Genomic DNA, 27,876 nt, shown 5'->3' on the forward strand with positions numbered 1-27,876 from the left:
GAGCTGCCCATGCCAAGGCCCGAACCAACTCTCCCATCCAAAGTGCTTGACTTATAATGAAGCAGAGAGAAATCTCTAGCTTTAAAAGGAAAAGTTTCCAAGGGGTATCCCCTGAGTCCAAAGAGAGACTCCAGGATAGGGCACCTCAGAAACTGGTCAATGTGGTGTAAGCTGGTCAGCAGGTAGGCCATGGCAGTTTCCAGAGACATCATCAGTCGTCACTTCCCTGGACAATCTCTTGTATCCAGGAGAACCCTAGAATCTTCTGTGATGTCACCAGTGTTGTGGTGACACCAACTGCCTGTGGGGTGTTCTGTTAGAGCCTCTGGGTTCACAAGCAGTCATGTTGTCCATGCTGCTCAGGCTGTTTCGTAGGGACAATACAATACAACCAGAGACCAGACCTAGGCAGAAGGCATTCTGTAAAGCAGGAAGAAGGAGATGGCCGTGGGGAAGACATAGTGAGTCCTGGGCAGTGCATGGGGAAGCGTCCTGGAGGAAGGGCACTTGAGCAGGTCCTTACAGGAGAAGGGCTTAGCATCTGGAGCCTCAAAATTTCTCAATGGCAGACCCAGAGTCCAGAATTTCTGATGATTACGTTCTCAGATATCCAAGAATTGACAAGCCTGTAGTTCGTTTGCTGAGAGATCTGAATTTCCTGCTGAATGGCAAAGGGAGCCAGGAGAAAGTTCTGTGAGAATAACAAAGACTTGCTCTCAGGAGAGAGTGCTGAAGCATTTCATCCTCAATAGATTCCTGTAGGTTACATGAATATGTGATGCCAAGAACAGAGAGGGATAATCCCCTTGTCAAGTATCAAGGTCTCAGAGACTTTGGTCTGGAACACACATGATGTGGGCTGAATTACAGTCTGGGATAAGTGTAGTAGTGTGTGGTTTTTCATCATGCATTTAAGAAGCAAGGATAGGTGTTGGCTTGTGGGAAATGTTTGGTGCTGGTGTTTATGGTCAATCTAATATGTGCTAAGCAGTACAGACTACATCTTCAGATATAAACTGACAATGCCCTCAATTTCTTCTTGACTGGGAAAGCTTAAGCACATCAGGGTTAGTGGGACTGCAGTAGGGACTGAGCCATATGTTTAGTGATGGTGGTTGGGAGCAGGGACATAGGTGAGGAGTCCAGCTTGAAGATAGCTTTCCTGCTCTTTCAGGAATTCACTGTGTCTCTAGAATTCCCTCTTCCTCAGGCTTCTCTGTGGGAGTAAGTATAGTTTCTCCTTTTCCTGTCATATTTTCCCTATAAGTTTCCTTGTGTTTCTCTACCTGAAGGGTCTGTTGGGAAAGAGTCCTACCAAGCCTACACCATCAGTGAGCAGGAGCAGAGAATGAAGAGGTTGGAGAAGCTCAAAAGGGACCTTGAAAGAATGAAGAACGAGAGAGACGAACTCCGGGGAATCCTGGCACATGATATTAACAAGGATTTGAACAAGAGGTAATCATTATGCCCAGTTCTCAGCTGATTATCTTGGGCCCTCTCTGTTGACCCTAGATTTCCACATATCACAGGAGGCTACAACTCCAGGCTATCCTCATGTCCAAATGCATTTTGCTGATTGGATATTCGACACAGAACTTGAAGTTCAGATAGGAGTGAGATGGGGTCACAAGCTCTTTTGATTCCTCCAAAAGAAAACTATAGCCTGTGGCATGAATCATTCAGGAAATAGCAGTATTAGTGTGTGAGCTCTTATCATGCATTTTAAGATGCCTGGACTGGTATTGCTTTGTGGGAGATGCTAGCTGCTGTGTGTTTATGGTGAATCATTTTTGTAATTTTCTGGAGCTGCTTTGGGTCCATTTAGTTCTGTCAACAACTGGGAGGACCTGGTTCTATTTGCTGCCCTGCAGTTTGAGTGGATTTTTGGTAAGTCATCACTGCTTTTTTCAAATTCTGTTCAGTTTACACTGAGATAATGTCACATCACTATATGCATTTGGCATTGTGATGGTGTATGTGTGTGTGTGTGTGTGTGTGTGTGTGTGTGTATGTGTGTGTATGTTTGTCTCTGTCTGTGTATTCCACTTAAGATCCAGGGAGTCTGTGTAGTGTGATGGGGCTGGAGAATTTACCTGACTGACTTTTTAGGTAATGAGAGTGATGAGGCCATGGAGGGTCACTTGTAGCATCACAGCACATGATCTCTGTGCGCACCACTGATGGGCATTAGAAAATCCTGATATAGGCAGTAAGCCCTTTTCCTTGTAAATACTGAAGTTTGGGAAATTATGTAGTGATAGAACCAAGAATTGAGAAAACCTTGTCTACAAGGTGAAAAAGTGTCATCACAGGTTTAAGTTGGACCTAGGACTGTGGCACAGGCTCCTGGAAAGTTCTTGAAGACCTAAACTATTCCTTCAAGACCACTCATGAAGCCAAAGCAGGTCAGCTCCCATTTTTTAGTTCCCTAGCTCTACTGTGCCCAGATCAATTGTAACAAGTTTAATAAGCACCAAGAGGACCCAATACAAGGCATTAGGTTATGGCATATATGGGCTGGGGTAGTTCACAATTCAACTTGAATTGATGTAATCCTTGAATCCTTAGTTCAGGGATTATTTGCTCCTTCCACAGGTTCAACTTTGAGACCACGATGCTGGAGATGCAACACGACCAGGTGATGAGCGAGCTCAAAAACATTCCGCAGCAGATCAGTGAGGCCTTGTATATGTGCCAGGAGTTGACTAAAAATAATCAACTTTACAGGTGAGTGACTAACACTGTTGTTTCCCCAGCACTAGGCACAGAATGTGTCTGCCCATCATTTTCTTTAAAACAAAGTGAGGACTCTGGTTCTATACTGTTTGCCTCTCAACAGGAAGCTTCCTCCCTCAAAGAAAGGCTCTAGGATTGTGATCTCTTGAAATCATTTTGATCAAGTGTGATGAGGCTGTGAGCCCCTCCAATCATTGTCCTTCCAAAGTCAGTATCCTCTAAATAGAAAAGGTGTGCACCTTGATGGAGACATCAATCAACCTTGAGTCTCTGGGGCACTGAAAACACATTTACAGATCTGGTTTGCATGAGACACATAGAATGATGTGTACCCGTTGGGTCTTCTCTCTTCTCTTAGAGAAGCTTTGACCTGTCTCTACCTAGAGGTGGTTCTCTAATTCCAAAGACATATATGCAATCATGGGTCCCATGTCCTCTTCTGGGAGATACATGAGTCCCTGTTGGTGTCAGGGTTTTCAGAAGTACCTTGAGTCTTCTGGAATGTTGCTTTCTTCTGGATTTGACTTTCCTATATGTGAGGTCCCATGGCTACTCTGGTCTGTAGTCTGGGGCTGTCTGGGGATCAGGGCCCATGATGAGAAGGGATGGTGCTTGGAGAAGTGGGAGGAAGATAAATGGTGCCTGGGAATAATCACTATTTCTTCCTTGTGGTTCAGCATCAGGAACTGTCACCTCCTGACTGAGTCTCTTCATATGAAGAGTGAAGTAAAAATGCTCTGGAATGAAAACAGGCAGCTGCTTAAGGAACAGATTACACTGGAAGTGTGTTCTAAGGAAACAAGGAGGCTATGTGTGGAGGCCAGCATGAAGATCTATGACAAATTTTCCAAGCATATCCAACAGGTAAGATGCATGGAGGATGCTTAGGAGCAGGTTGCCCTCATGTCTAACCATAAACAATGTCAAGCCCAGATAACCATCCTCCACCTTGTCCAGGCACTCTCCTAATTCTCATCCAGTTGTTCTGTGATCATTTACAAGACTTTCTGTGGAGTTAGGCTCTCTCAAAAACTGGATGATTGGCAAGCACACCCTCCTGATCAACTACAAGCCGAATTTCATTAAGATAGATGGGGTGAACACACATTACACACCTACATGCCATTGTACTAGAGGGGTTCTATGTGGCTGCCTCCTTTGCAGTAGCACAGAACATTGAGTGATGAAGTCAGGGCCTGTAGCTAGTTTGCTTTGGACCCATGGCTCCAGCTGCATATGTAGGGGAGGATGGCGTTTTCAGACATAGGTGGGAGAGGAGGTCCTTGGTCCCATGAAGGCTAGATGCCCCAGTGTGGGAGAATTCAAGGGCATGCAGGTGTATGGGGGAGGGTCAGTGGTGGTACATCCTCATTGAAGGAGGAGGAGGGGGATGAGATAGGGGGTTTCTGGGTGGGGAAGATGAAGAAAGGAAATAACGTCTGAAATGTAATAAATTTTCTAACAAAAATTATTTTAAAAAAAAAGGTGGGGGTAGAGGTCTTGTGTCTTTTCTGTTCCTCAACCCTGCATTGAAACATGGTCTCCTACCTGAGCCTAGACCTTGGTTCATACTGACAGAGCCTGACAGATAGCTCATCAGTCCTGGTTTCTGTCATTGTTGCTAGAGTTCTTTCCTGTAGCTTGTATTCACGAGCTGACTGGATGAACAGGGATGTCTGAAAGACTTCTCTCAGGCTGAGGGCTGGGTGAGATATGTGAGGCTTCAAGAAAAAGATTTCTCAAAGTCTCTCAACCTAGTCTGCAGAAGTTACTAAGTTTTATTTAGTCCCCACGGGATGGATTACAGAGTCCTGGGTCTCACATGAAACATCAGATATTCACAGTCTACATTCAGTGGTTCCTCTTGCATTTTGGTCTCCTTACTGTTTCTCGCTCATTTATGATTTCTGGAATGTGTGTGTGGGGAGGGGAGTCATATGCATATCTGTGACAATATGTATATAGATGTGTGTGTTGAGAGGGCAGTTAATTGCATGTGGTTTTGATCAGTCTTTCTGTTTTGGTTAAGCTGTCTGACCAGCATCTTTGAATCTTCTGTCACCTCCCAGGCAGAGCTCCTGGAATTGCTTTGTCTCAAGTAACTGCTACAAGGTTTCATAACTCACAGAGAGGAAGAACATGTTTATATGTTTCATTGTTTTGAGTTTTCTTGTTGCTGTTGTAAGAAAACAATTTCTTAACTTAGAAGAATCTAATGCTGTCTGCTCCACGTGTCAGATACACAACTTGGCCCACTGTGCCTTCTTATGAGCTTTCTTGTCATTTAGATGAAATCAGCAGGGAAAGAGGAGGGCATTTGTTTGCCAGGATGGGTTTTACCCAAGACACATAGGCTCCACATAACCCACACTTGAATTATTCAACCCTTTATCAAACAAACAGAACCCATGTTGCCAACACTTAAAAGTCAATAATTTCACATTTAGCCCAGCCCACCCTTCTGAAATCTTAACATAAGACTTCAGTTTCCCCTTCCCAGTCCTTCCTTCATTCATTACAATTTCCTAGCCCGGGGTTTGGAGGCCTACCCATGTGAGGAACAACCACAAAGCAGACATGTAACTCTTGTAACCACAGCAGGATATAGGGCACAAAGGGGTGCTCAGCAACAGCTGGCTGCACACATGAGACAAAAGGTGGCCCCAAGGTGGTCCTATTCAAAGGAAACTTATGGACCTGAACACCAGCCTCTTGTTCTAAGATGGGAGTGTGGGGCTCACCACAGTGTCAGTGTCACTTTGCATCAAGGAAACATGAAACAGAGCAGCAGGTCATCATGCTGCTACACCTAGCTCAATAGAACAAAAGGAGACAAATAGTGGTGTAAAGTCAGATTGTCAACCATTGGTAGTGGGAAGCCTATTTATCACTATTGAAACTGGTTATAGAGTGAAATCTATTTACCCATATTGAAATCATTTGTAAGAAAACCAAACCCTTTAGTACATGGAGGTGAGTAGGAGGCTGCTGTGTCAAATCCATGGGCCTGAGAGTCAACAAGGCTGCTTAAGGGTCTGTGTGCCCTCTCTGTTCTTGGTGGATAGTGACTGCCTGCTGGAAGGTCAGGTGGCTCATTGCATCTTCTCAGCATCCTAGTTTGTTTTCCTCATTACCTGCTACCATTTTCCCCAACTTTGCCTAAGCTTGACTCAGTTATCTTTGGCCTTGGATTTTGTCCTGGGTATAACTCTGTGAAACACTGAGTTGCTTGTTGTTGCATCTGCATCAAGCAGAAGGCCCATACCTATGATGAGGTGCTAGAACAGGGCTGCCTCAGACAGCCCCTTAGGCTCCTGGTAGTCTAAAGCACTCATCCTGTGTTCTGTCTGTAGCACTCTGTAAAGGCTGTCATTCAAAAGTGATTTGCTTTGAGTTAAAATCATCCTCAAGGAGGGCTGGAAGAAATGAGGAACTTCAGACATGGCTGATGATATAAAATGGGGCAGCCCTGTGAGAAGCCATGTCCAACTCTTCAGAAACTGTATAGTTTCTCTAGTCCCCATTGACCCAGCGACTTTAGAACAAGAAGTAGGTGTCCACAGAGGAAATTATTGCAAATCATGGTACTTCACAGTGGTACGTCACAGAGTTGCCCTGAAGTAGAAACTATCCAGAAGTTCTTCAGTCAAGGAGTGAACAAGTATACTGTAGTGCAGCCCTTCTATGGACTATTGCCTAGGGTGATCATACAAACCACCATTTGGTCTTGAACTAGTTAGACATATTTTCCACAAATTATCCCGGACAGGATCTCCTTATGTGAAGAAAAGTCTCACTTTGCATCCTAGTTACAGAGATTTCCTAGTTGTCTGGGCTCATAGCTTTGGTTACAAAGCCACACAGGCTGTGGAAAATGGAGGGCCTATTGGAAGATGCTGCTAACTTTAGAGTCCCTGGAAAACAGTGAGCAAGATGCAGGGACTGGCTTGTCCACCCTGATTCCATGTGCCTTTTCTGGGAACCAAGCCGACTGTGGACAGCCTTGGAAACTTCCTAAGCAGGCTTGCATACCAGGCCAAAACTCCAGATTTACATACTTTGTTTATTAGGGAAAAGCATTTATTTTATTGAGCTGTCTCTAGGCTATGCCTACTATGTTCGTGTCCCATTCAAGGTTTTTTATTTTCTTTTTTCTTTTTTTTTAATTAATCAGATTATGTTTGTGAGTACACTGTCTCTCTCATCAGACACCAGAAGAGGGCATCTGATTTTACTAAGATGGTTTGTAGGGTACCTTGCGGTTTTGGGGAATTGACCTGAGGACTTCCAAAAGACAAATCAGTGCTCCTAATTGTGGAGATATCTCTCCAGGATTTTGTCAATTCAAGCATTTATTTCTTATGGCTTTATAGTGTCCTGGATGATGTCTTATATTAACATGATCAGGGAAAGTCAAAATGTTCCTGCAACTGTATGTATGAACATGTGCTTTTGTGTGTTCAGGAATGTGTGTGTCTGTCTTTGGGTGTGATTGTGTGTGTGTCTATGTATGTGTTAGTGTGTGTGTGTGTGTGTGTGTGTCCATTGCTGGGCTCAAACAATATAGGATCATTTTTCTGTCTCTGAGATATGCGGTACTAGGATGGGATAGCAGGAGCCAAGAAGATTTCCTATACCTGTATAACTGTATTTTTGGGTCTCAGGCCTTCCACATGGTTCTCTGCCTCAGTCACCTAGGAGCAGCTCAGAATATTGTTCTGATCTAGTTTAAAAGAAATCCTGTCCATGGTCATTCTTGTGATCCACAGAGTTTGTGTCAATTGTGTACTCTTTCTTCCCTTCTGAGCTCTCTGGTATGACCTGAGCCTATTGTCCCTTAAGTCACCCCACAAATAATACTACAGTACCTATAAACATAGCAGGAGTATCCTTTTTCCTTCATGAATATTTGTTTTAACGTTCAAGGCTTTCCTTTGGGAAGATTTGCATGCAGCACACTCTTGCTGATTATAGTATCTCTTCAGTGAGCATGGATTTCCTGGGAGATGGTTTCTCTGGGGATTCGCAGATGCAGGGGTTCACAAGTAGAACCAGGCAGGTTCCTGCACTCCAGATATAATAAGAGCCTTCACTTCAATGGTGGCTAGGTTCCCTAGAAGGCCTCTGTATAGTGTTTGATTCAGAATTGCTACACAGCTATTTTTCAGTATAATATATATGGACCATTGGAGAAATGTGGTGTTTTATTTTAACTCCAGCACAGTGTGTAGTTCACTGTTCACTTTTAAGCCATTTTTTAAATCTGAGAAAAAGTCCCAGGCCCAGGTGCTCTGTGGCCCTTCTCCTTTGGGGATACAGGGAATGACATTAGGCTGAAAGGTCATACTGGATTGTCCTGCTCAATAAAGCTGGTGTTTGCTGGATAGCTGACATGGCAGGTCCCCAATAGGCCTTTGTCTCTTCTTTCCCTAGGTCTGAAATACTCCTCCTGAAGCTCAAACAGGCAGACCAGGTCAAGATTTTCCTCAGACACAACTCTTCTCAAGGAGAACACATGTTGAAGAGATTATTACCATCGTTGGCAGCCTTTGGACAATATTTACAAGGCCAGTAACAGGCTGTAGGTCTGTGCTGTAAAATCTGCAGCTAAAGAATGCTTCTTAGTTTAATTATAATGTTTTGGATTTGGTTAGAATTTTGATTGCTTTGAGTATATGGTTTCTTTGTTTCATTTGAAGTTTTGCTGTTTATTTATTTTTTGTTATGTTATTAATTTGTTGTTTTACTAATTTTATATACTATATATATTGACTCCCCCACTTTAAGTTGGTATTGAATAAATTTAATGTATTTTCATGGATAAAAATGTAATCACTAATTTTTCCCTCATGAGACCTTCTGTATTCATGTGTGGTTCTCTGTCTTCTAACACTGCAAGTATCAGGCAGGAGTGGACCTCTTCAAGTAGCATGTGGCTTAGGCCTCATTATTAGTTCCCAGCCAGTCACAGCTACACAGAAAATTGTGCTTTTGATATGGATAGTGTGTCAAAATCTGTGTATCCCAACTTCATGATGAAAAATGTATCCATGCTGTAACTTTGTTGTTATATATTTTGCTATTTAAAAATGTACTACTATGTGGATGATTAAGTTGAATAAATTAGAAACACAAGTGTATTTCTCTAATACATCCCAAGAAATAAAAATATTCAATAAATGAGTATAAAAGAAATCAGTAAACATGGATCTGTATGCCTCTTGTTTTCTTGAAATATAGCTTCACTTATGAATTCCCAACAGAGATAATGAATTTCAAGACCCTTTTGGAGATGTTGGTTATTTTTTTAGTATTGATTTTTTATCCTTTTTTTTATTGTTTTTCTAATAATAATGATGGTTTCTTTTTCTTTTTGCTCTTGGTCTGGACAATATATTTGATGCTTTTATAAAAATTTGTTTTTTATAAAAAATTTTGGGGGCATTGTTTCTGTTTTTGAGTTATTTCTTTTATATGTATGTCTATTTTTCCTGCTGTAGGTTTTTGCACTACATGCTTGCAAGTCCCCAGATGCCAGGCCAGAAGAGGTCAGTGGATTCCACCTGGAACTGAAGTGAAAGAGGATTGTTAATCATTGCTCTTTAGGTCCTCTGAGAAACAAATTCTCAAGTGGATAAACCATCTGTCAAACCACTGCCTGGACTTTTGTCCTTCCTTGAGTGGTGTATTATCTGCACTGGATCACACCCAACCAAAGAGAGAAGATTCTTGAGACCTGTAGGGTCACATTCCTGGGGTAGGCATGCTCAGTGTTTAAACTTTGAGGCCTCCATGTAGGGCATTAGAGTGGCTTCCTGATCATGCCTCTGGATATCTTATTGTTAGGGTTGGAGTTGATCTCTCATGTCTCTTCCTGCATGACAATGCAGATTGGGTTTATCAGATGAACTGCAGAATTGAGAACTCTCCTAAAGGTGGTAAATAAATCATGTTGAAGTACCATCAAAACAGTGTTTAGAGTAAGCTTCATACAAACCCAGAGGATGGAGCCTGCAGCAGAGGACACAGGACTGTGGTGGTGAGTATTTCAGTTCAAGACTAGCAAGGGAGAGGGATGGTAGATGTTGCCAGTATATTTTTCATGTGGTCTGGAAAATTCATCTACCATCTTTCAGTTTTGAATTTAGCTTTATTTATAATTAAAAATTGAAAGTAGAATGCAGACATATTTTTCTTTCTTTTTCTATGTTTTTTATTGAAAACGATTTTTAATACAATGCATTCAGATTATGGTTTCCTCTCCTGCAACTCTTTTAAGATCCTCTCTCCCACTAGTTCTATTGGAATTCACACATTTTCGAATCTCTCCTAGACAACAAATAGCCATTTAGATAATATTGACCAGCCATTTAGATAATATTGACCAGGGAATGTTATAGATATATTTTAATTAAAAACCCAATTAAGAAGGAGACAAGGAGAAAGCTAGAAAGTTAGCTGTGTGCTGGAATTCCATTTACCCCTTCTCCTAATTGGCTAAGAAATGAGCAAGCAGCTTTACATGCCTGTCATCACATGTTCCACAACATGATGACCCAATAGTGAACCAAAATAAGACTTTTCCTAACTTACTTTTTGTCAGGAACTTGGTTTCAAAAACTAAAATAGTGACTAAGCACAGATCCATCTGACCCTTGTAAGACCCCATCTTACATTGTTATGCCTCTAATTTGTCTGTCCTAGATAATATTCGAGTGCTATGCATAGACAAGGCAACTCTTGTGAAAGAAAGCATTTCATCGAGGGCTCGATTACAGTTTCAGGAGTTTAGGACATTCTCCTCTTGGTGGATAGTATGTCAATATGCTGTCAGACACTGGAGGACTGGTAGAGAGCTACATTGTGACCTGTAGGCATAGAGGCAGGTATAGAACTGGGCCTAGCATGAGCTTTTGAAACCTCAAAGTCCATCTTCTAGAAAGCCACACCTCCTAATCCTTTTCAAATACTGCCACTCTCCAGTGACTAATCATTCAAGCATATGAGCTTATGGTGTCCATTCTTATTCAAACCACCATACAGTCTATTACTAAACAAGGTCACAGATTTAGGAGACCGAGGCTTCAATTTTTGAATCAATCAAATCAATCTATAAGGGGGCCATAGTGTTTTCTAAGGGTATTTATATAGGTTTGACCCTGGGATGAAGAGGAAGAGGAAGAACTGGATTTATCTGGGAAGAATAGATTGCTGTGTAGTGTGGGGAATTAGCATGATTGCTTCAGGCATTGGAGTTCTTTTCCCTTGAGGTGCAATCTAAATAATAATTTTTTTAAATGCTCCCAGAAATCTTGTGTTTTTTCAAAACTGGTAAAAGTTATTCACTGTGTTCTTCAGACCCAGTATCAAATGTCAGAGTAGGACAAATGTGTCATGACTAATGAGAGGATAATTTCTCTGTTTAATGAGTTAATAAAAAGTACTTACAGAAGCTAAGGTAAGATGAAGTACAATAAGGGTCATCAAAGATAAGTTGTCATCATATGTGTATTTTCATTAAGTGTTTGCCATCATGGCAATTATATAATGGTATCATTCTTTGGGTGTTGTGATCTATACCCTTGGTTGTAAACCACAGGATCTCCAGGCCCTGAGAGACCCTTTTTAGGAAAGGAGCAGCTGAGGTTGGTCCAGTGGAAGCTGCATGTGCAGGGTAGGGAAATGCTAGGGGCTGAGTCAGGAATTGGTGGGTGGGTGAGGCAGCACCTGCATAAAGGCATGGGGAGGTGGTATAAAAGTGTGTTGTGAAGGAGAAAATATGGAGGGAGATAACATTTGAAATGTAAATAAATAAATAAATAAACAAGAAAACACAAGAGCAAAAGAACCTTAGACAAATCACAGATGTAGGCAACCCTGGAGAAGGACAACCTACAACAGAGATCAGGAGCAAAAGATGCAAGCATCACCAACAGAATACAAGAAATAGAAAAGAGAATCTCAGGCATAGGAGATACCACAGATGATATTGACAAGTCAGTCAAAGAAAATACAAAGTGTAAAATACCTGTAACCCAAAACATTCAGGAAATTCAGGACACAGTGAAAAGATCAAAAATATTAGAATAACAGAAATAAAAGAGGGTGAAGAATACCAGTTTAATGGCACAGAAAACATATTCAACAAAATCATAGAATTTTGGGTTTCTGCTCAAAGACCATCTGTTGGACTATAAAGATAACAAAACCAGGGAATGTGCTCCCCCAGAGACACTCAAGGACAGGATTCCTTGCAATAATATGAGGTTTATTAATGATAAGATGACCAGATGACAACCAGGATACTAGGGTTCTCTTGCATGCAGGCAAGAAGAACCCCAAATTAAAGCTAAGGGCAGCTTATATACTATTTTTACAAAATTTATGAGGGCAGTAATACAGTTACTTCTTAACAATAACCATAAAGGCCAAACTCCAACAGCCATTCCCAGGCCTGGTTTCTGTTCCCAGGCCTGGTTTCTAAGTAACTCAAATTTACACCTTATCTTTTTTACAACAAAGAAGGTCAGCTTAAGTAGCTTCTGTTTACCAAGGTTTACTTGTTAATGGCTCATAGACTCCTATCTTGGGTCTTTTTTCCTGGAATGTTTGTTTGAGTCTTTGGAATGTGTTCTTCCTGGGATGTGCCTCTGGGGCAGCTAATATTTGACTCAAACTTAAGAATCTTTTAATTTTAAGTTCAAGCTGAGATCTGAAATTACATTCTTACACATCCTTGTGCAAGGCTTTACCATACATTTCTTCACTACCTGCCTTGCTTGTTCACATTTCCTTCCATCTTTAATGCCTCTCTCATTGTGTTCCCATCCTTAAGTCTGTTAGTTCACTGTTGCCCCAACTACCTCCTTTCTCTTTCCCAAACCATTTTAGATTACTGGAAGAACATGGTGAAGACTCCCTCTGCCCTTTGCCCAGTTCTTCCTCAGTGCACAGCCTCAGCAGGGCTTTCCATCAAGGTAAGGGAAGAAAAGATGGAGAAGCAGATTTTTCTCCGTTTCCTTTTCTCTCTAACAAAAGTCTGTCCTGTGTTTATCCATAGCTCCAAGTCATGCATTTATTTCCCCATATGTTTATAGACACTTACATACACACAGTCATTGGCTACTGTCTAAGGGATGTAGAAGGATTTGCATCAGTATACTGAATATATACCCACATTTCAAACGCTTTCAAAGCAGCAAAATGAAGCTGATAGAAAGTTCAAACTTGGAGTGAAATTAAACATAGCTTCCCTATTTCCTTCTTTCTGTTTTTTTGCACTTTGATTACAGATATTTGTCTTCCAAGTACAATGTCTTTGCAGGACTCTAAGTAACGGGGTTGAATTTACGTGTTTTAACACAACACTGCATATAACACAGTGTTCTTTTACTATTTGTTCTCTCATAGATTATTAGATCCGGTCCACAGTTGCCCTTCCTTCCTCTCCTTTCTGATCCTTTCCTTATCTCTGCCCTGATGCATCTACTCCTCTTTCATTTCCCTTTAGAATAAGGGAAGCCTCTCAGCATATCAAGCAAATATGGGACATCAAGTTGCACCAAGATTAGGCACCTCCTCTCATATCAAGGCTGAAACTACACAACCCAGTAGGAGTCAAAGTGTCCTTAAAGAGGCAAAAGAAAGAGATAGAGACATCCTCCTCTCCTGCTCTTAGGATTACCACAAGAAGATCAAAGTAAACACAACCATAACATATGCAGAATTGCCTAGGGCAGGTTCATGCTGGCTCCCTGGTTGTCAGTTCAGTCTCTGTGAGCTTCTATGACCCCACATTCGTTGATTCTGTAGGTTTTCTTGTAACACAGTGTTCTTAGTAAGTACTTATTAATAGACTGAAGGAATATATAGGGGGTTGATCTGGTACTGCTATGTATTCAAATGGTAAATACTGACCCCCAAGATCTGGCTACTACCCCACTGTATTCCCCAAATACTTGATGTTGAAAATTTTCTGGGTTCTTGATGCTGCAGCAGTCTGGCATCCTGGAGATGCGTTCACATTCTAACACCTGCTGCTGGTCCATCAGGACTAAAGGAGACCTCCTGTTTTTTTTGTCTCCTCCTTCTCCTCTTCCTACCCTGCCTTTTTCTATCTGTATATTTATACTATCTCCTCCTATCTCAATTCTCTCTTCTCCTTGTGGTTCCTACATGTGACCCACACCCCACCCCTACAGCCTGGTAACTCACACTTTACCTCACTCTTTTCCTCCCCAGTAATTGGCTTTTGCCAGTTTTATTTAACCAATAGTTTTAAATTGGGGAGCAAGGTTTACACAACAAAGGCTGGTGTACATGAAGATCCTTTTATCTTGGAGCAACCAGGTCTTGGGGTTCAGAACTTAGCATTTCAATTGCACCTGAGCAAACCCTTAAAAATATGCATATTAGCACTTAGGTAGTTTTGTGTTTAAAATAAAACACGAAATAGGGAGCTAAGGTGCTATGAGAACTCAGAAAAGCTGCTGAGAAGAGGTCTGTATTGCTGTGTGTAAGCGATCGATCCTCTCTTAGGAATGTGAAGGCCCTGAGCAAGCAGAAATACATGGAAATGAACAGATGCTACCCGAAGTAGAATGAAGGACAAACATGACTATTGCCAGGACGCCATCAGCAATGAGAGAAAGCAGATGCTGATCAGACTCCTTAGTGCCTGCATGTTCTGTATCAGTAGTTCCTCATGAAGTCTTGGGCTCACATCCCCAGAAAAAAGAACAGAAAAAAGGAAAGGAGGGGAAAGAAGGAGGGGGAGAGATGAAAGAAGGGGAGATTGGGGAGGAAGAGATTTATTATTACAGCTAGGGTGGTTTTTCAGTTATGGTAAAGCATTTAACTCCTTCTCTGTGATTAAAAACAAAATCAGATTGTGTCAGGGTTTGGAGACCTGTGTTGGAGCTAAGCAGTACCCCAACTAGCTCCTTTTAATTTTAATTCTTTAGCCATACTAACATATTTCTGTTAGGAGTCGCGGCGAGCGGTGACAACATTCGCCATTACAAGATGGCGGGGGCATCTCGTGCTCCCACAAGTGAACAACTAAACTGGGCAGGTGCAAGAGGCAAAAGCGCACCAAGCCACTGACCATACTGGGGCATAATATGGGGTGATGAGTGAACAACCAATCAGAAGTGAACACACCACTCTAGGGTGCATATAAGCAGTGCCTTTTCCAGGCTTGGTGTCTTCCGCTTCTGCTGATACAAGAATAAATCCTTGCTGTAGTAACTACCTGAACACTGCCTCACGTGTCTATTTCGCGGGCCAAGGGGACTCGGAAGGGGCGTGGAATATATTTCAATGGGCTCCATGTGATATTCAGCCTGTGATACAAAATGTAATAATCACATTCAGCCTCTTTTTATCTGGGCCCTCCCATTACAATCAATCTCAGTAGTGTCTTCTCTCCTTTTTCTTTCATACCATGTTACTCCATTCACCTCTAAAATGGCATCCCACACTCTATAGGAGTCCAGACATTATTCTTCAAATGCACATAGATTCATCAAGTTGGGAAGCTTGACCTAGAACCACATAGAAAACAATACTCGGGTTGGAGACACAACTCAGATGCTGAATTGCAAATGTTTCCTATCACCTTGGCAGTTACAGTTTCTGGAGTCTGAGTTGAATCTGCAGAACTTCCTGGTGAGAGGAGAAGTCTCTGGAGTTGGAGCTACAGGGTTATTTTGAGGTCCTCTCAACCCTTGCTTCTTGTGACGACCACACAGAGTGATCATCAGACCTCCACATGAGTACAGTGTCATTCATCCACATGCCTACAATAAGTAAATAAATGTGATAAAAGTATTTGAGTGCAGCTTAGGTATACAGACTTAGTTGTAGGAGCTAATTTATTTAAACTTCTGGTGTATCAACTTTATTATAAAGATTCTAGCCAGTGACCGGGACACTGAAGGACAAGCTGGGTGCTCAGAACTGGACCCTTTTCCCTGTGGTTGTGGGCCTTATCTCACTCACTAGCAGTTTCTCTAACCCTCCTTTTAATGATTTTTCTTCCATCCTTAGAAACAGAGCCTGCAAGAGTCTGACAACAAGGTGTCAGCCCAGGATAACATAATCATCAAAGACCTTTTACACTCTGATGAAAGTCAGGGAATTCAAAAATTATATAAGAAGCATTAAAATATGCAGAACAGTGGAGTGCAAAAAATCTGTTTGATCCCAGCACTCAGGAGGCAGAAGCAGACTGATATCAGAAAGAGGAGAAGTTTTGGAACCAGGGTCAAATTAAAAACAAGACCCAGACCTACCTTGGGAGTTACAGTGTTGAATCTGAGTTGAATCTTCAGAACTCTGTAAAAGGGTCCGTGAAGTCAGAGCTACAGGTTTATTTTGAAATCCTCTCCACCCTTGATTCTTGTGACTGCCACACCGAGTTACCATCTGACCACCACGTGGGTACCATAATATTCTTTCATATACCTACAATAAATAAATAAATAAATAAATAAATAAATAAATAAATAGCGAGATCTAAGCTAATCAAAGCTCACGATGACCCTGTCTCAAAAAAAATGATATAAAATTAAATAGTTAAAAAAACACCATTTGGCACTGTGTGGAAAAACAAGGATAATCATGGAAAATGATGACAGGCATTTACTTTTCTTTACATTTCCTAATCAGCCTAGTCTGGGAATGCTGTGCATGAAATTCCTGAGATGCTGTTACTGAGATCTCAGTCAGTAATTTCTGAGGATGGCTTCATTTCAGAGGAGTAGATTACCCACTGACACTTTCTCTACTTCCTCCTTCTGAAATTTTCACCTTATTGACAGCATGACAACAACATTTTGTTTTGTTTTGTTTTGTTTTGTTTTTTTTTTTGTTTGTTTGTTTGTTTTGTTTTTTGTTTTTTGTTTTTTGTTTTTTTTGGTTCGTAATACTTGAGTGCTCTGGGAAGCTGTCCTTAATAGAAGAGGTTGGAAGGTGAGGTGGGAAGGAGTAAATCTGGTGTAAAAGTCACTCACTAACTCAGATTCACTCTTTGACTGTGCTAACAGTTCTCTGGGAAACTGCTACATGTCTGGACACCAAGCACATGTTAGCTGCAGAGCAGTTGGTCTCCAAGTGTGATCTAGGATTAGTACAGTATCACCTGGCAACCGGTGAAATGCACAACTGCAGATTTCTTCCAGACCTGATCCCAGAATGGAATGTATCCCAGGAGTCAGTAGGTTTCCAGGGATCCCTCCAGTTAATTCTGGGTCGCCCTGCCTTGAGATGGATCACTACTGGGGACCCCTGCTGGCAGTTGCCAGCAGTTGGCACTGTGCACATGGATGCCGAGGGGCGGGGTCTGTGGAGCAGGCTATGCTCTGCAGTGAGAATCAGGCTCCACATGGGACTGTTAGTCAGGACACCAAGTGCCTTGCCTTGGGATCCCATGGAGAAGTGGGTGAGTCCCAAGTCTCTTTCCCAGGCCCCATGCAACCTGCCTTTATAGGCCTTGGGAATCTGCTTCGGGCCTAGGAGGGGTGAGGCTGGTCTCAGGAGTGGGTAAGCATGCAGAGGTGCTCAGGGCAGCCCAGCTCTGAATGCCCCTTCAGCCCCTACAGGCCTCGGGAGGAATTGCATGCACGTGGTGCACAGACATCCAGAGGGAAAGATACATATAAATCAAAGTAAACAAACAACAACCCTCCAAAACCAAGCAAAACCCTAAAAGCTCCAAATATGTCGCCACACTAACATTACCTAAAAATAAAGCCACATCTCAACATGTGTGGGAATTCTCAACATGGAAATTTGGGAAGTCTTTATCTGGGAAGTCATTATTTCAACTTTATAGTCATCCCCGAGGCTGTACTTCAAGGACATGAGAGGCAAATAGCTCTGTATTTCTCTTTTTTAAACACTCTGAATGAATACTCCTTTACTAAGAGGCTTTAGAACAATACAGTGGTGGCTCTCATTAATTTTGTTTGCATGACTATTTCAGGACCATGTGAATGCCTGCACCATATTTTAGGGGTATCTAAACATATGACCTAAAGGGTACGGTGTGGATACAGTTTTCATCAATAAGTGGGTGTTCACAGAGTAGACCATGATATCCATGCCCCCTAAAAACTACTGTGTAGAACTGGCTAGCTGGCTGGGAATTCACAATGTCGCCTGAAACTCATAGACGTCCACCTCTGTCTGTGAATTCTGGGGATACAGCAGTGTCAACACAGGTGGTGACAAGAGCTGTCAAAGTGTGAAGGCTTTGAAAATGATGTTTTCTAATTCACAAAAATGCAGCCATTTCTCTAATCAGCTAGATCAATATAGCCAATGCATATAGCCACAGCAAAATACCAAAATAATGACCAGAACAACAAAAAAATATCAAAACCTCAAACCAGTGGAACAAAAAGCCTAAACCTCAAACCAAACAAAACCCAAACCAAAATCAAACAAACAAGCAAATAAACACAAATCACTATGAGCAGTGTTCTCTTGCTGCAGTTTCGCAGTGATGAACTAAACCATGTGGCCAGCCTTGAAGGCAGGGTATAAAGGCAGTTTCAGATATAATAGGCTATGGAGACTTTCGTTGCTTTGTCTCTTTAGGAGCTTTTTAGGTGAAGCCTTCCCAAGGCTAAGGATGAAACTTATTATAGGCTTTTGCTCAAAGACTTTTAACCTTAGTTAACTCATCTACTTTAAAGATTATCACAGACAGATCAAAACTAGTATTAATTTTTACTCTTCAACTTTTTCTCCTGAATGCTGAGCAGCTATGGATGTGCTTCTGCTCTGTCTAAAGCCCTGCCTGCTGCAAGCACAGCAAGAGGGGTATCCTGCACACCTCTGTGTAGAAACACACTTGCCCTGCCAATCTGGAACCTCTGCTCAAATATTTCTACTCCTAAGAAGATGAACATCTTCTTGATGTACAGCAATAATTTTGTAGCACATTGTATAATATAATATACACCATATAACATAGACTATAATTTCTAGCATCCTAAGTATTCTTCATGCTTTGTCCTGCTTACCCGTAGCTCCCCTCCTGTTTTTCTGACACATACTGCACACAGCAGCACTGACTTGGATATGATATTTCTTCCTTGGCTGTGAAATGGCTGCTGAACCTAATGAATTACAGCTTTGTTCATTCCCAAGTAGGCACTTTTTACATTAGTTAGAAATTTTGAATTTTCTTAGGTTCTCGGCTTGAAGTATGATAGCAGCTCTTACTGTCCCCAAACAAGTATGTCTAATAATGTCTTGGTCCTGACCTATAACATTGAGAAATGAATAATGGCAGTTAAACAGTTGCAGCAGTAGAATTCTCTGAAATGCTATTTCACAGAAAGTTTTACAGTTACACTTTTCAGATGATCCCTCTGAAACTCTAATATGTCATCATTTATCAAAGGTGTTTTAAGAGTGGAGCAGGAATCCTAAGTTCTGTCTGTGACACTGGGTTTAACTTAATTGTGGATGATGCACTTCATATCCTGGACACATCCTTCATGCCACACACAATGGACAGCAAGTATGTAGAAGAGTCCACAGTATGTCATGCTCCATAAGTTTAGGAGCACCCATCTTGAAAGAGAGCATAACCTCCTCTCTTATACACTTTATTAACACACCACATCACCCCCAACTTAGACCATTTGCACACATCCTTGTGGTTCAGATTAACCACATACTACTGATCATTATTCTCTCCAGTGGGATTCATGACTAAATGGTAAATAATTTGTAGTGTCCTTAGGTTCTGTTTTCCAACAAGATTCAGCAATATTGATTAATCTGAGAAGTTGAATTTGTCTTTCACATTGATATTTTGGCCATCTGAGGCTCATACATGAATCTCATCAGCGGCACAACACTGGTTGAAAGCTCAGGTCGTTCTCCCTGAAGGTCATGTTTGTTGTTGTTAACCGGTTGTACTGTCATGAGATTCACAAGTGAATCCCATATATGATTCCTTTATTCTTAGCTGGATCTCATCAGAATTTCTGGGTCTGGAAGGCAACATCTTTGCCCTGAATGTAGTTCATCATGCTGCTTCTGGATACTTTTGGAATGGTGCCAGCTGTGCACATGCTTTTAAGCTGATTTCACATTATCTCACAATACTCAACATAGCCCATGAGTGTCAGGGAGTTACCTGAAATTTCCCAGCCAAATAATTGTTTGTTTCTACAGGGTTAATCATTGAATATTCTTTATTGACCTAAGGGATGCTTTTTGATAATTTATTGATAATTTATTTCTTCTGGCATAATATATAAAGCATTTGCTAGCTGCTCTGTGAGGAAGGATTATATCTTCAGCAGGGTATTCCTGTAAATATGTTGACCATTGTGTGATTTTTCAGCCAATACTTTCATGCCTGTGTGCTAATTCAAGATCCAAAATTTCCATGGGATTACCTTCTGTCCAAAGAGGTCAAATGTGACTCTGAAGTGCTCTCTAAATACTTTCCAGGACCAGTCAATGCCAATGACTCTAGCTTTAGCATCCTAGTAATGGGTAAATACAAACAGGCAGCCATTAGCTGTAAATGATAGAGTTGCTGACTGGGGTAGCTTCAGATACTAATGGGGTCTACTGCCAAAGGCAACCAGTGATTAAACATGTTACTCAACAGACTTTTTTCCTGAGATCAGAAAATCTAATTTACTGGTAATAACACCCTGTGGCCAGTGCATAATCTATGATGTTTTTTAACTCCTTGGGGCAAGTGAAAAAAGGAAATAGAGAAAATTCACATATATGCACAAATACACACAAATACACACACACACACACACACACTGAATGAATGAATGAATGAATGAAGAAAAGGGCAGAATCTAATAAGTTTATACATACAATTATACATGCATGGATACACACGCGAGCACTCACACACACAAACACACACATGTATACAGACCTACAGATAGACATGTCTATATTCACACACTGAAACATTAGAGCAAAGCTCCAAAAGCAGGTTCCAAGTATTCCACACATATATACATATATCAGTAAACACAATTGGTGGAGAGTAGGAACAATGTTCTAATCCCCTTTAACACAACCTTTACATGGACACACATAATCCATGGATGGAAGACACAGTTCTCCAGCCCCACCACACCATGCTTTATTCTTTCATCCATCATTTATATATCCTAGCAAACTCTTTCAAGCAGTATACAATTAAATGTAAATATGTTTCAGTTTCCTTCCAATAAATGATTATGATAAAAAACAATGTGTTAATACATCATTAGCATTAAAGGAAATAACATTATGTATTAAGGTTAAAAAAATGAAGTTAATCTTATAATCCCACGTACATCCATAACCAAGCAACTTATTACAGATTAACAAAATGTAAGCAAGAACAGTAAGTTTCTCAGCTAGTTTCTCTTACAGGAAGGGAGCAATTGGCAATTATAAAGAAAGAAGTAATTGTTTTATTTTTTATCTTTAAAAGTAATCTTGTAAAATTCTTAAAAGGATCACAAATCTAAACATTTATATAATAATCATTCACATCTACCTTAAATCCTCAAAATGCATATCTACTCATTAGCAATTCTTAGTAAACCATATCAGAAAGTTGAAGTCAAAATAAGGGTATAAGTCATCAGTTAACTCCTTTCCACCCTCAGTGAGGGTCCTGTAAGCCAGTGCTACCATGGTTTTGTTCTCTGAACACAAAAAGGTCCAGAGCTTTAACTAATAAAAGTATGGCTTTGTGATCTTCATAGTGTTCCCTAAGGTTTTTTACATTAGAGCCAGTAGTAAAAAACATGGCTACAGACCTTCAGTAAAGACTGTATTGTTCCAAAGATTTTCTAAGTGTGGTGGTCATTGTCGACAATCTACATTTTCTTTAGGGTGGGGAGTGAATCATGATGTGCTCCACCAGCAAAGTCTGATAGAAATCAAACATTACTATTGTGAATGCCAGAGACACTGTCAGGTGGGGACAGGAAGCACCCCTAATGTTTTCAAATAACTCATAGATTAAGAGGGAATGTAAGGGCAGGAAGCAGAACAGTACTTCATAACAGCATAATGCCCTCAGGACACAGAGTCTTCATGGCCATGCCACACCAAGGCCTACCCCTGTGGCTGTGGTAACCCATGGGCTGCATTCAGTAATTTTTAAGTCTTTTGTCCTTCCTCCTTCATGGTTCTTGGCAAGTCACTTCACACAAGCTGTGAAACTGGAGACTCTCCAGTTGTTTGCCTTTGGAAGAGCAAACGACTAATACAATGAGAGAGGAACTGTCCTCACCTCTAACCTACATTATCTTCAGCAACACTTGGGAATAATATGGGAACCACTTCTACACAGATCAGAAGAGATAATATGATGCTATTGGCGTTTACTCTGTCAGGGTAGCATCATGATAGCATCACAGTATACCATGCTGGATTATCCACAACATATGGACAGCTGAGAACCATGCAAATGATAAGAAACCCCAAAAAGTTCAAAAATACCGGGGACCTAATTGGTTTTACCCCCTCCTCCCAGCCTGAGCTCTTAAGGTCATTTGGAGGACACTGAAGGGATGCTGCAGTTCTACTGCCAAGTCTTTTGAGTAGGTGACTAACTCCTTCAGCTTCAGCAAGAACTACAGGCATTCCTCAAGTCTTTCCTGCTCTTGTTCAATAGGTAATTGTGATTTGGTGGAGGGTTATAAGCATTTGTGTGTTTTTGTGTGCACACACACATGTGCACAGATACATACACACTTGTGAACATACACACACAAGTACATGTGTGAACACATGCAAGCACACTGTCACCTGTTTAGTTTCCCAATTAATGCAAATGCAAGTGGCAATAACCTGTACTACTGTAGAAAAGAAAGTTAACTTCTGTTGCATGGAGAAAGATCACAGTGTGCAGAGGAGATAAAGAACTCTGGCAAAGTGCACAGACAAGGTGACGCTTGGAAGTCCTTGTCCTTGTAGCAAAGCCCACTTAGTAAGTTCTCCAGGCTGTATAGTAAAGGCTTGGTTCCCCAGAAAGACCCAGCCCCTTGCTCTCACCCACTGCTTCCCTGTTGCTTCAAGATAAACATTTTTCTCCAAAAGGAGCTCTCTTAACCATGGAATGCCTTACTTCATGCACAAAGCAATGATGTCAGGAAACTAGAAAATCTTCATACAAAATCTTTAATTCCTATAAGGTGATTGTATCAGGGATTTGATTGGCTAACAGAAGGCTGATGATCTCATGGCCAAATGATGTATGATTTCATACCACAATATATTCCATGGAAGGGCTGGACCACACTGTACATTTTCATTCTTTGACTGATGAACATTTAGATAGTCTCAATTTGGGGCTGCTCTAAGGAATACTGTTACAACCCAAATGTCCCCTAGTTTTTCTGTGGACAGCCAATTCTCATTCTGGAATCACTGGGTAACCCAGAGACTGAAGTTCAACTTTTTGAAGAATTGTACATGACTTCTGCCAGGGCTCTATCATGCACTGCCAACAGCAATATCTGAAGGGTTCTCATCTCCCCCAAATTTCCAGGAAGTCAATTTTAACACAGTGTGAACAAGTTTGGGATAAAAGAAGCTACTGAGTGCTGCAGAAACAGAGCTATAGTGTATCATGAGCATAAATGGGCTGCACTGCTCTGAGACAGACCTGTTCTCACACCTCACCATGGCTGTGGGAATTCTGCTTCTGTTGGAAGCAGCTGCAAGCACACTGCTTTTCAGAATGTTTCAAAGAACAAAATCCAGGCCAAGTTCCACAACCAAGATAACTGAGCCAGTGTTAGGAAAGGTGGAAATAAAATGCTAGCTAGCATTGAGGATGAAAAGAAAACAGGCTGTAGGGGAGAAACAGTAAACCCCTGACCTTCCAGTGAGCTGTTACTATTCACCCAGGACAGAGAAGGGACACAACTGCCCAGCCAGCCCTTCTGTCTCCCTGGCACCTTGATTTGCCACAGCAGCCTATTAACCTTCATGTACCTCATTCCTTTGGTTTCCACCAAATGATTTTATTGTGGATGAATAGATTTTTGCCTCTATAAACTCCTGAGAACTTTTATATTTACAACTACAGACTTTTTGCTCCTTTGTTTCAAGGTGGACATGCAAAAAGTTGGGAGGCTTCATGTAATGTTCGAGGGATACAGAGTGGTAAGAACCTGAGCGACCATAGCACTTTCTAATCTAAGTTGGGTGCAATCTTTGTTAAAGATGTTCCTTCCATGAGCAAGTGACCATACACACATATGCAGGAAAACACAAACATGTTTATGAGAACTCAGATACAAACACAGACAAATAGACAACCAGGCAGCCAGCCAGACACACATACACACACATTCATACATACATGTGCCGCGCCGACCACCCTGACCAGCAGGGAAGAAAGACTAGCACACCAGTTCCTTCCAGAGACAGTTTTACTCAGGAATTGCCTTTCAGTTACAAGATCAAGGGGTGTGCCACCGTGCCTCCCGTGAGTGCAGCTTAAGTAGCCCCCAGTGGACTGCCCATCAGCCCATACTACGTTTTGCTCCACCATAGGTTCACAGTCATGACGAGAGATCAGGCTACCGGCAAGTGCAACCTCCTCACCAAATAAGGACTTCTTCCCCCAAGAGGGCTAAGGCAGTAGGCACCATCTTTAGGGCGCAGCAGAAGCTTTCCACATCTCCCCCTTTTTTTATTTACTGCAAAAGCAAGCATTGCTTGATCAAGCAGGCTCCATTCCGTAGGAGCTCACGATCGAAAGCAAGCAGCTAAGACTAGAACACTCACTCTACTGGGTGCAATGGGTCAAACCCACCAGGTGCAAGAGCTGAGGTCTACACAAACAGGTAGGACACCCATCCCATGTGCAATGAGATCACAAGTCTCCAGGGGTACAAGGGCTGTCCAATCCTGAATATAAGGGGTTATAGAGAGTTACTGCTTCAAAGCCGTCAGCCAAGCTTGAGGTGAGACACCAGCCTCAATGGCTTGAAAGGCATGCACCACCAAGGCTCTCCCTCGTCTTTGAGATCTAGCCATACGACAGAGACAAAACAAGCAGAGCAGACAGACACCCACTAGGGCAACTGCTAACACTCCTATCCCCGCATACTCTTTCAGATGTTGAACTGCTTGCAGGATCAAGCCATCTGCCAATGATAGATCCATTCTGGTCGAATTCACCATGGTGATGGACACACGAAACTCCTGCATGAGGGAATCAAACCTCCTTGACCAATTTCCTAGCAATCACTGAGATAATTGTATAGATAAATTGGCATCTCTGGACATATTATTATAATGCAAAGGTCTGTCATTTTCCATTCACATCCCAATTGAGCCAACTGCCAAAAGGGTATCTACTTGTTATTGTGGCAGCTGTTTGATTATACATTAATATAAATACTTGAGCATCATGCCTTATGGGCATCGGCATCAGGAATGCTGATAGGATCCCCCATCGCAATTCCGTCATCACAGGATTCACCAGAGGCAGCAGAAGCAGGAGAATCAGCAACATTGCACCGGGGGACCAAATGTTCTGGTACCCACACCGGATCTTCACGGTCCTGCGGAAAAACGCAAACAGAGCCTCGGGACCAGGCCAACCCTGGATCCGGGCCACACCATAGGCCTGTAAGCACATCCTTCCATTTAACAAGGCCTTGAGCTGCAGGCTTCCAGGTGGCATGACGCTCCGCTGCCGAGCGGCCGTCCACATCTAGTTGCAAAAAATTTAAAGTAAATAAGGCAAGGGATAATCTTTCTTTTGGGGTGCGGCCATAGCCAATTCCCCCTTTCTGTTTTTGCAGACTTTCTTTAAGGGTGCGATGTGCACGTTCTACAATGCCTTGCCCTTGGGGATTATAGGGCAATCCATGTTTAAGATATACATCCATCTGTTTACAGAAGCTCATAAATTGCTGAGCTGTATATGCTGGGCCATTATCAGTTTTAAGCTGCTGTGGCTTCCCCCACGCAGCCCAGGCCTCTAAGCAATGATTTATGACATGGCGTGCCTTTTCTCCACTCAAAGGAGTTGCATGAATAATGCCAGAGCAAGTATCCACCGAAACATGAACATATCTCAATGTTCCAAAATCAGCAAGATGAGTCACATCCATTTGCCAGATTTTCAAAGGTAAAAGTCCTCTGGGATTGACTCCCACACATGGGGGGTGGTGAAAAATAACACATTGAGGACAATTAAGAACTACTTGTCTGGCATCAGCTCGAGTCAAGTGAAATTTTTGCTGTAATGTCTTAGCATTAACATGGAAATCTTTATGAAATTGAACAGCTTGATCAACGGCAGAATTTAAAAATATACATTCCATTCTGGTCCAAGCATCTGCTACGGCATTCCCAGCACTCAACGGACCAGGTAAATTTGTATGAGCCCTAATATGACAGACATAAAAATGATGTTGTCTCTGCCAAATCAACATTTGTAGTTGTTTCAATAAATTACACACTGTACTGGTATTTTTAATGGGACCAGCCAATTCCAAAACTTTAACTGCATTAACCACATAATGTGAATCTGAAAGCAAATTAAAGGGGAAATTACATTGTTTAAAGACCTCTATCACTATTTTCAATTCAACGATTTGAGGAGAAGTGATTTGAAACTGACATAAAACTGGTTTCTGACCCTCTACCATATAGGCTCCACAGCCAGTTTTTGATCCATCTGTAAATATGTTAGATGCCCCCTTAAGGGGAGCACTAGCTGTAATCTTTGGAAAAACAACAGGATGTTCCTTAAAAAAGGACAAAAGGGGATGTTTGGGATAATGATTATCAATATCACCATCATAACTACATTTTAATATTGCCCAATCATCTATTGTGGCACATAATACTTTAACTTGTTGAATGGAATAGGGAATAATTAAGCTTCCTGGTACAACTCCAAAAAATTGCACACATTGTTGAATACCATGCATGGCCAAAGTGGCAACAGCTGTTGGATAATGCTCAATGGCTTTGCTTGGAGAAACATGTGAATAAATCCATAATAATGGACCTTCCTGCCATAACACCCCAGAGGGTTGCTGATATGTGGCCAAAATACACAACATAATTAATTGCCCTTCTTTGTATCTCTGTAAAAAGGCACCCTGCAACTTTTCCTCAACTTTAATAAGGGCCAATCTAGCTTCTGGAGTTAATTGGTGGGGGGAGTCCAAAGCAGAATCACCAATTAAAATATTATATAGGGGCTTTAATTCATAATTTGGCAAATTTACATAACCTGGTATCCAATTAATATCTCCCAATAATTTTTGAAAGTCATTTAAAGTTGTTAAATGATCTTTCCTAATTTCAACCTTTTGTGGTACAACTTTCATATTATGTATCCTGGCTCCAAGATAATTCACTACCTGATCTCTCTGTACTTTCTCTGGGGCAATATACAATCTTTTACTCTCTAATAATAAAATTAATTTTCCAAAAGCCAATTCTAGTACCTTTTCATTCGCAGCAGCCAACAAAATGTCATCCATATAATGAATGCACCTCATTTTTGGAAACTCTCTTCTCAATGGTTCAATGGCTTTTCCTACAAATAACTGACACATAGTTGGACTATTTGCCATCCCTTGGGGCAGAACCACCCATTCATACCGCTGATCTGGTTCTTCATGATTACAGGATGGAACAGTAAAGGCAAAACGTTCACTATCTTGGGCACATAATGGAATAGAAAAAAAGCAATCCTTTATATCAATAACTATTATAGGCCAAGAAGCAGGCAATGCCGATAACAATGGCAATCCCCTTTGCACAGGGCCCATGATCTGCATTTGTTGATTAATAGCACGCAGATCATGTAATAATCTCCACTTTCCAGACCTCTTTTTAATTACAAAAATAGGCGTATTCCAAGGTGATACTGATGGTTTAATATGCCCCAAAGAGAGTTGCTCTTGAACTAATTGTGTGGCGGCTTGTAACTTTTCAGAGGATAATGGCCACTGAGGAACCCACACTGGATCCTCTGTCTTCCAGATTATGGGAATGCCTTCCTCAGTGGCCCCTAGGAAAAACCCAGGCCCTTTCTATCATTCCTTGGGACATTTTCTATTGGCTGTGTTCTCCCTTGCAGATGTTTTCCTAAGCCCTTAG

At 41.5% G+C, this 27,876-nt stretch overlaps 1 protein-coding gene across 1 annotated transcript; it reads left to right on the forward strand.

The window, feature by feature from the left end:
• Positions 1 to 324: 324 nt before the first annotated feature.
• LOC117702872 (disks large homolog 5-like) lies at positions 325 to 24,903 on the forward strand. The gene is made up of 5 exons (XM_034494084.2): positions 325 to 461; positions 1,293 to 1,455; positions 2,596 to 2,727; positions 3,414 to 3,600; positions 24,865 to 24,903. The coding sequence occupies exons 1-5, from the start codon at positions 344 to 346 to the stop codon at positions 24,901 to 24,903; spliced, it is 639 nt and encodes a 212-aa protein (XP_034349975.2). The 5' UTR covers positions 325 to 343.
• The last annotated feature ends 2,973 nt before the right edge of the window (positions 24,904 to 27,876 follow it).

The sequence above is a fragment of the Arvicanthis niloticus genome, chromosome 2 (genome assembly GCF_011762505.2).
Source record: "Arvicanthis niloticus isolate mArvNil1 chromosome 2, mArvNil1.pat.X, whole genome shotgun sequence".
NCBI lineage: Eukaryota > Metazoa > Chordata > Mammalia > Rodentia > Muridae > Arvicanthis > Arvicanthis niloticus.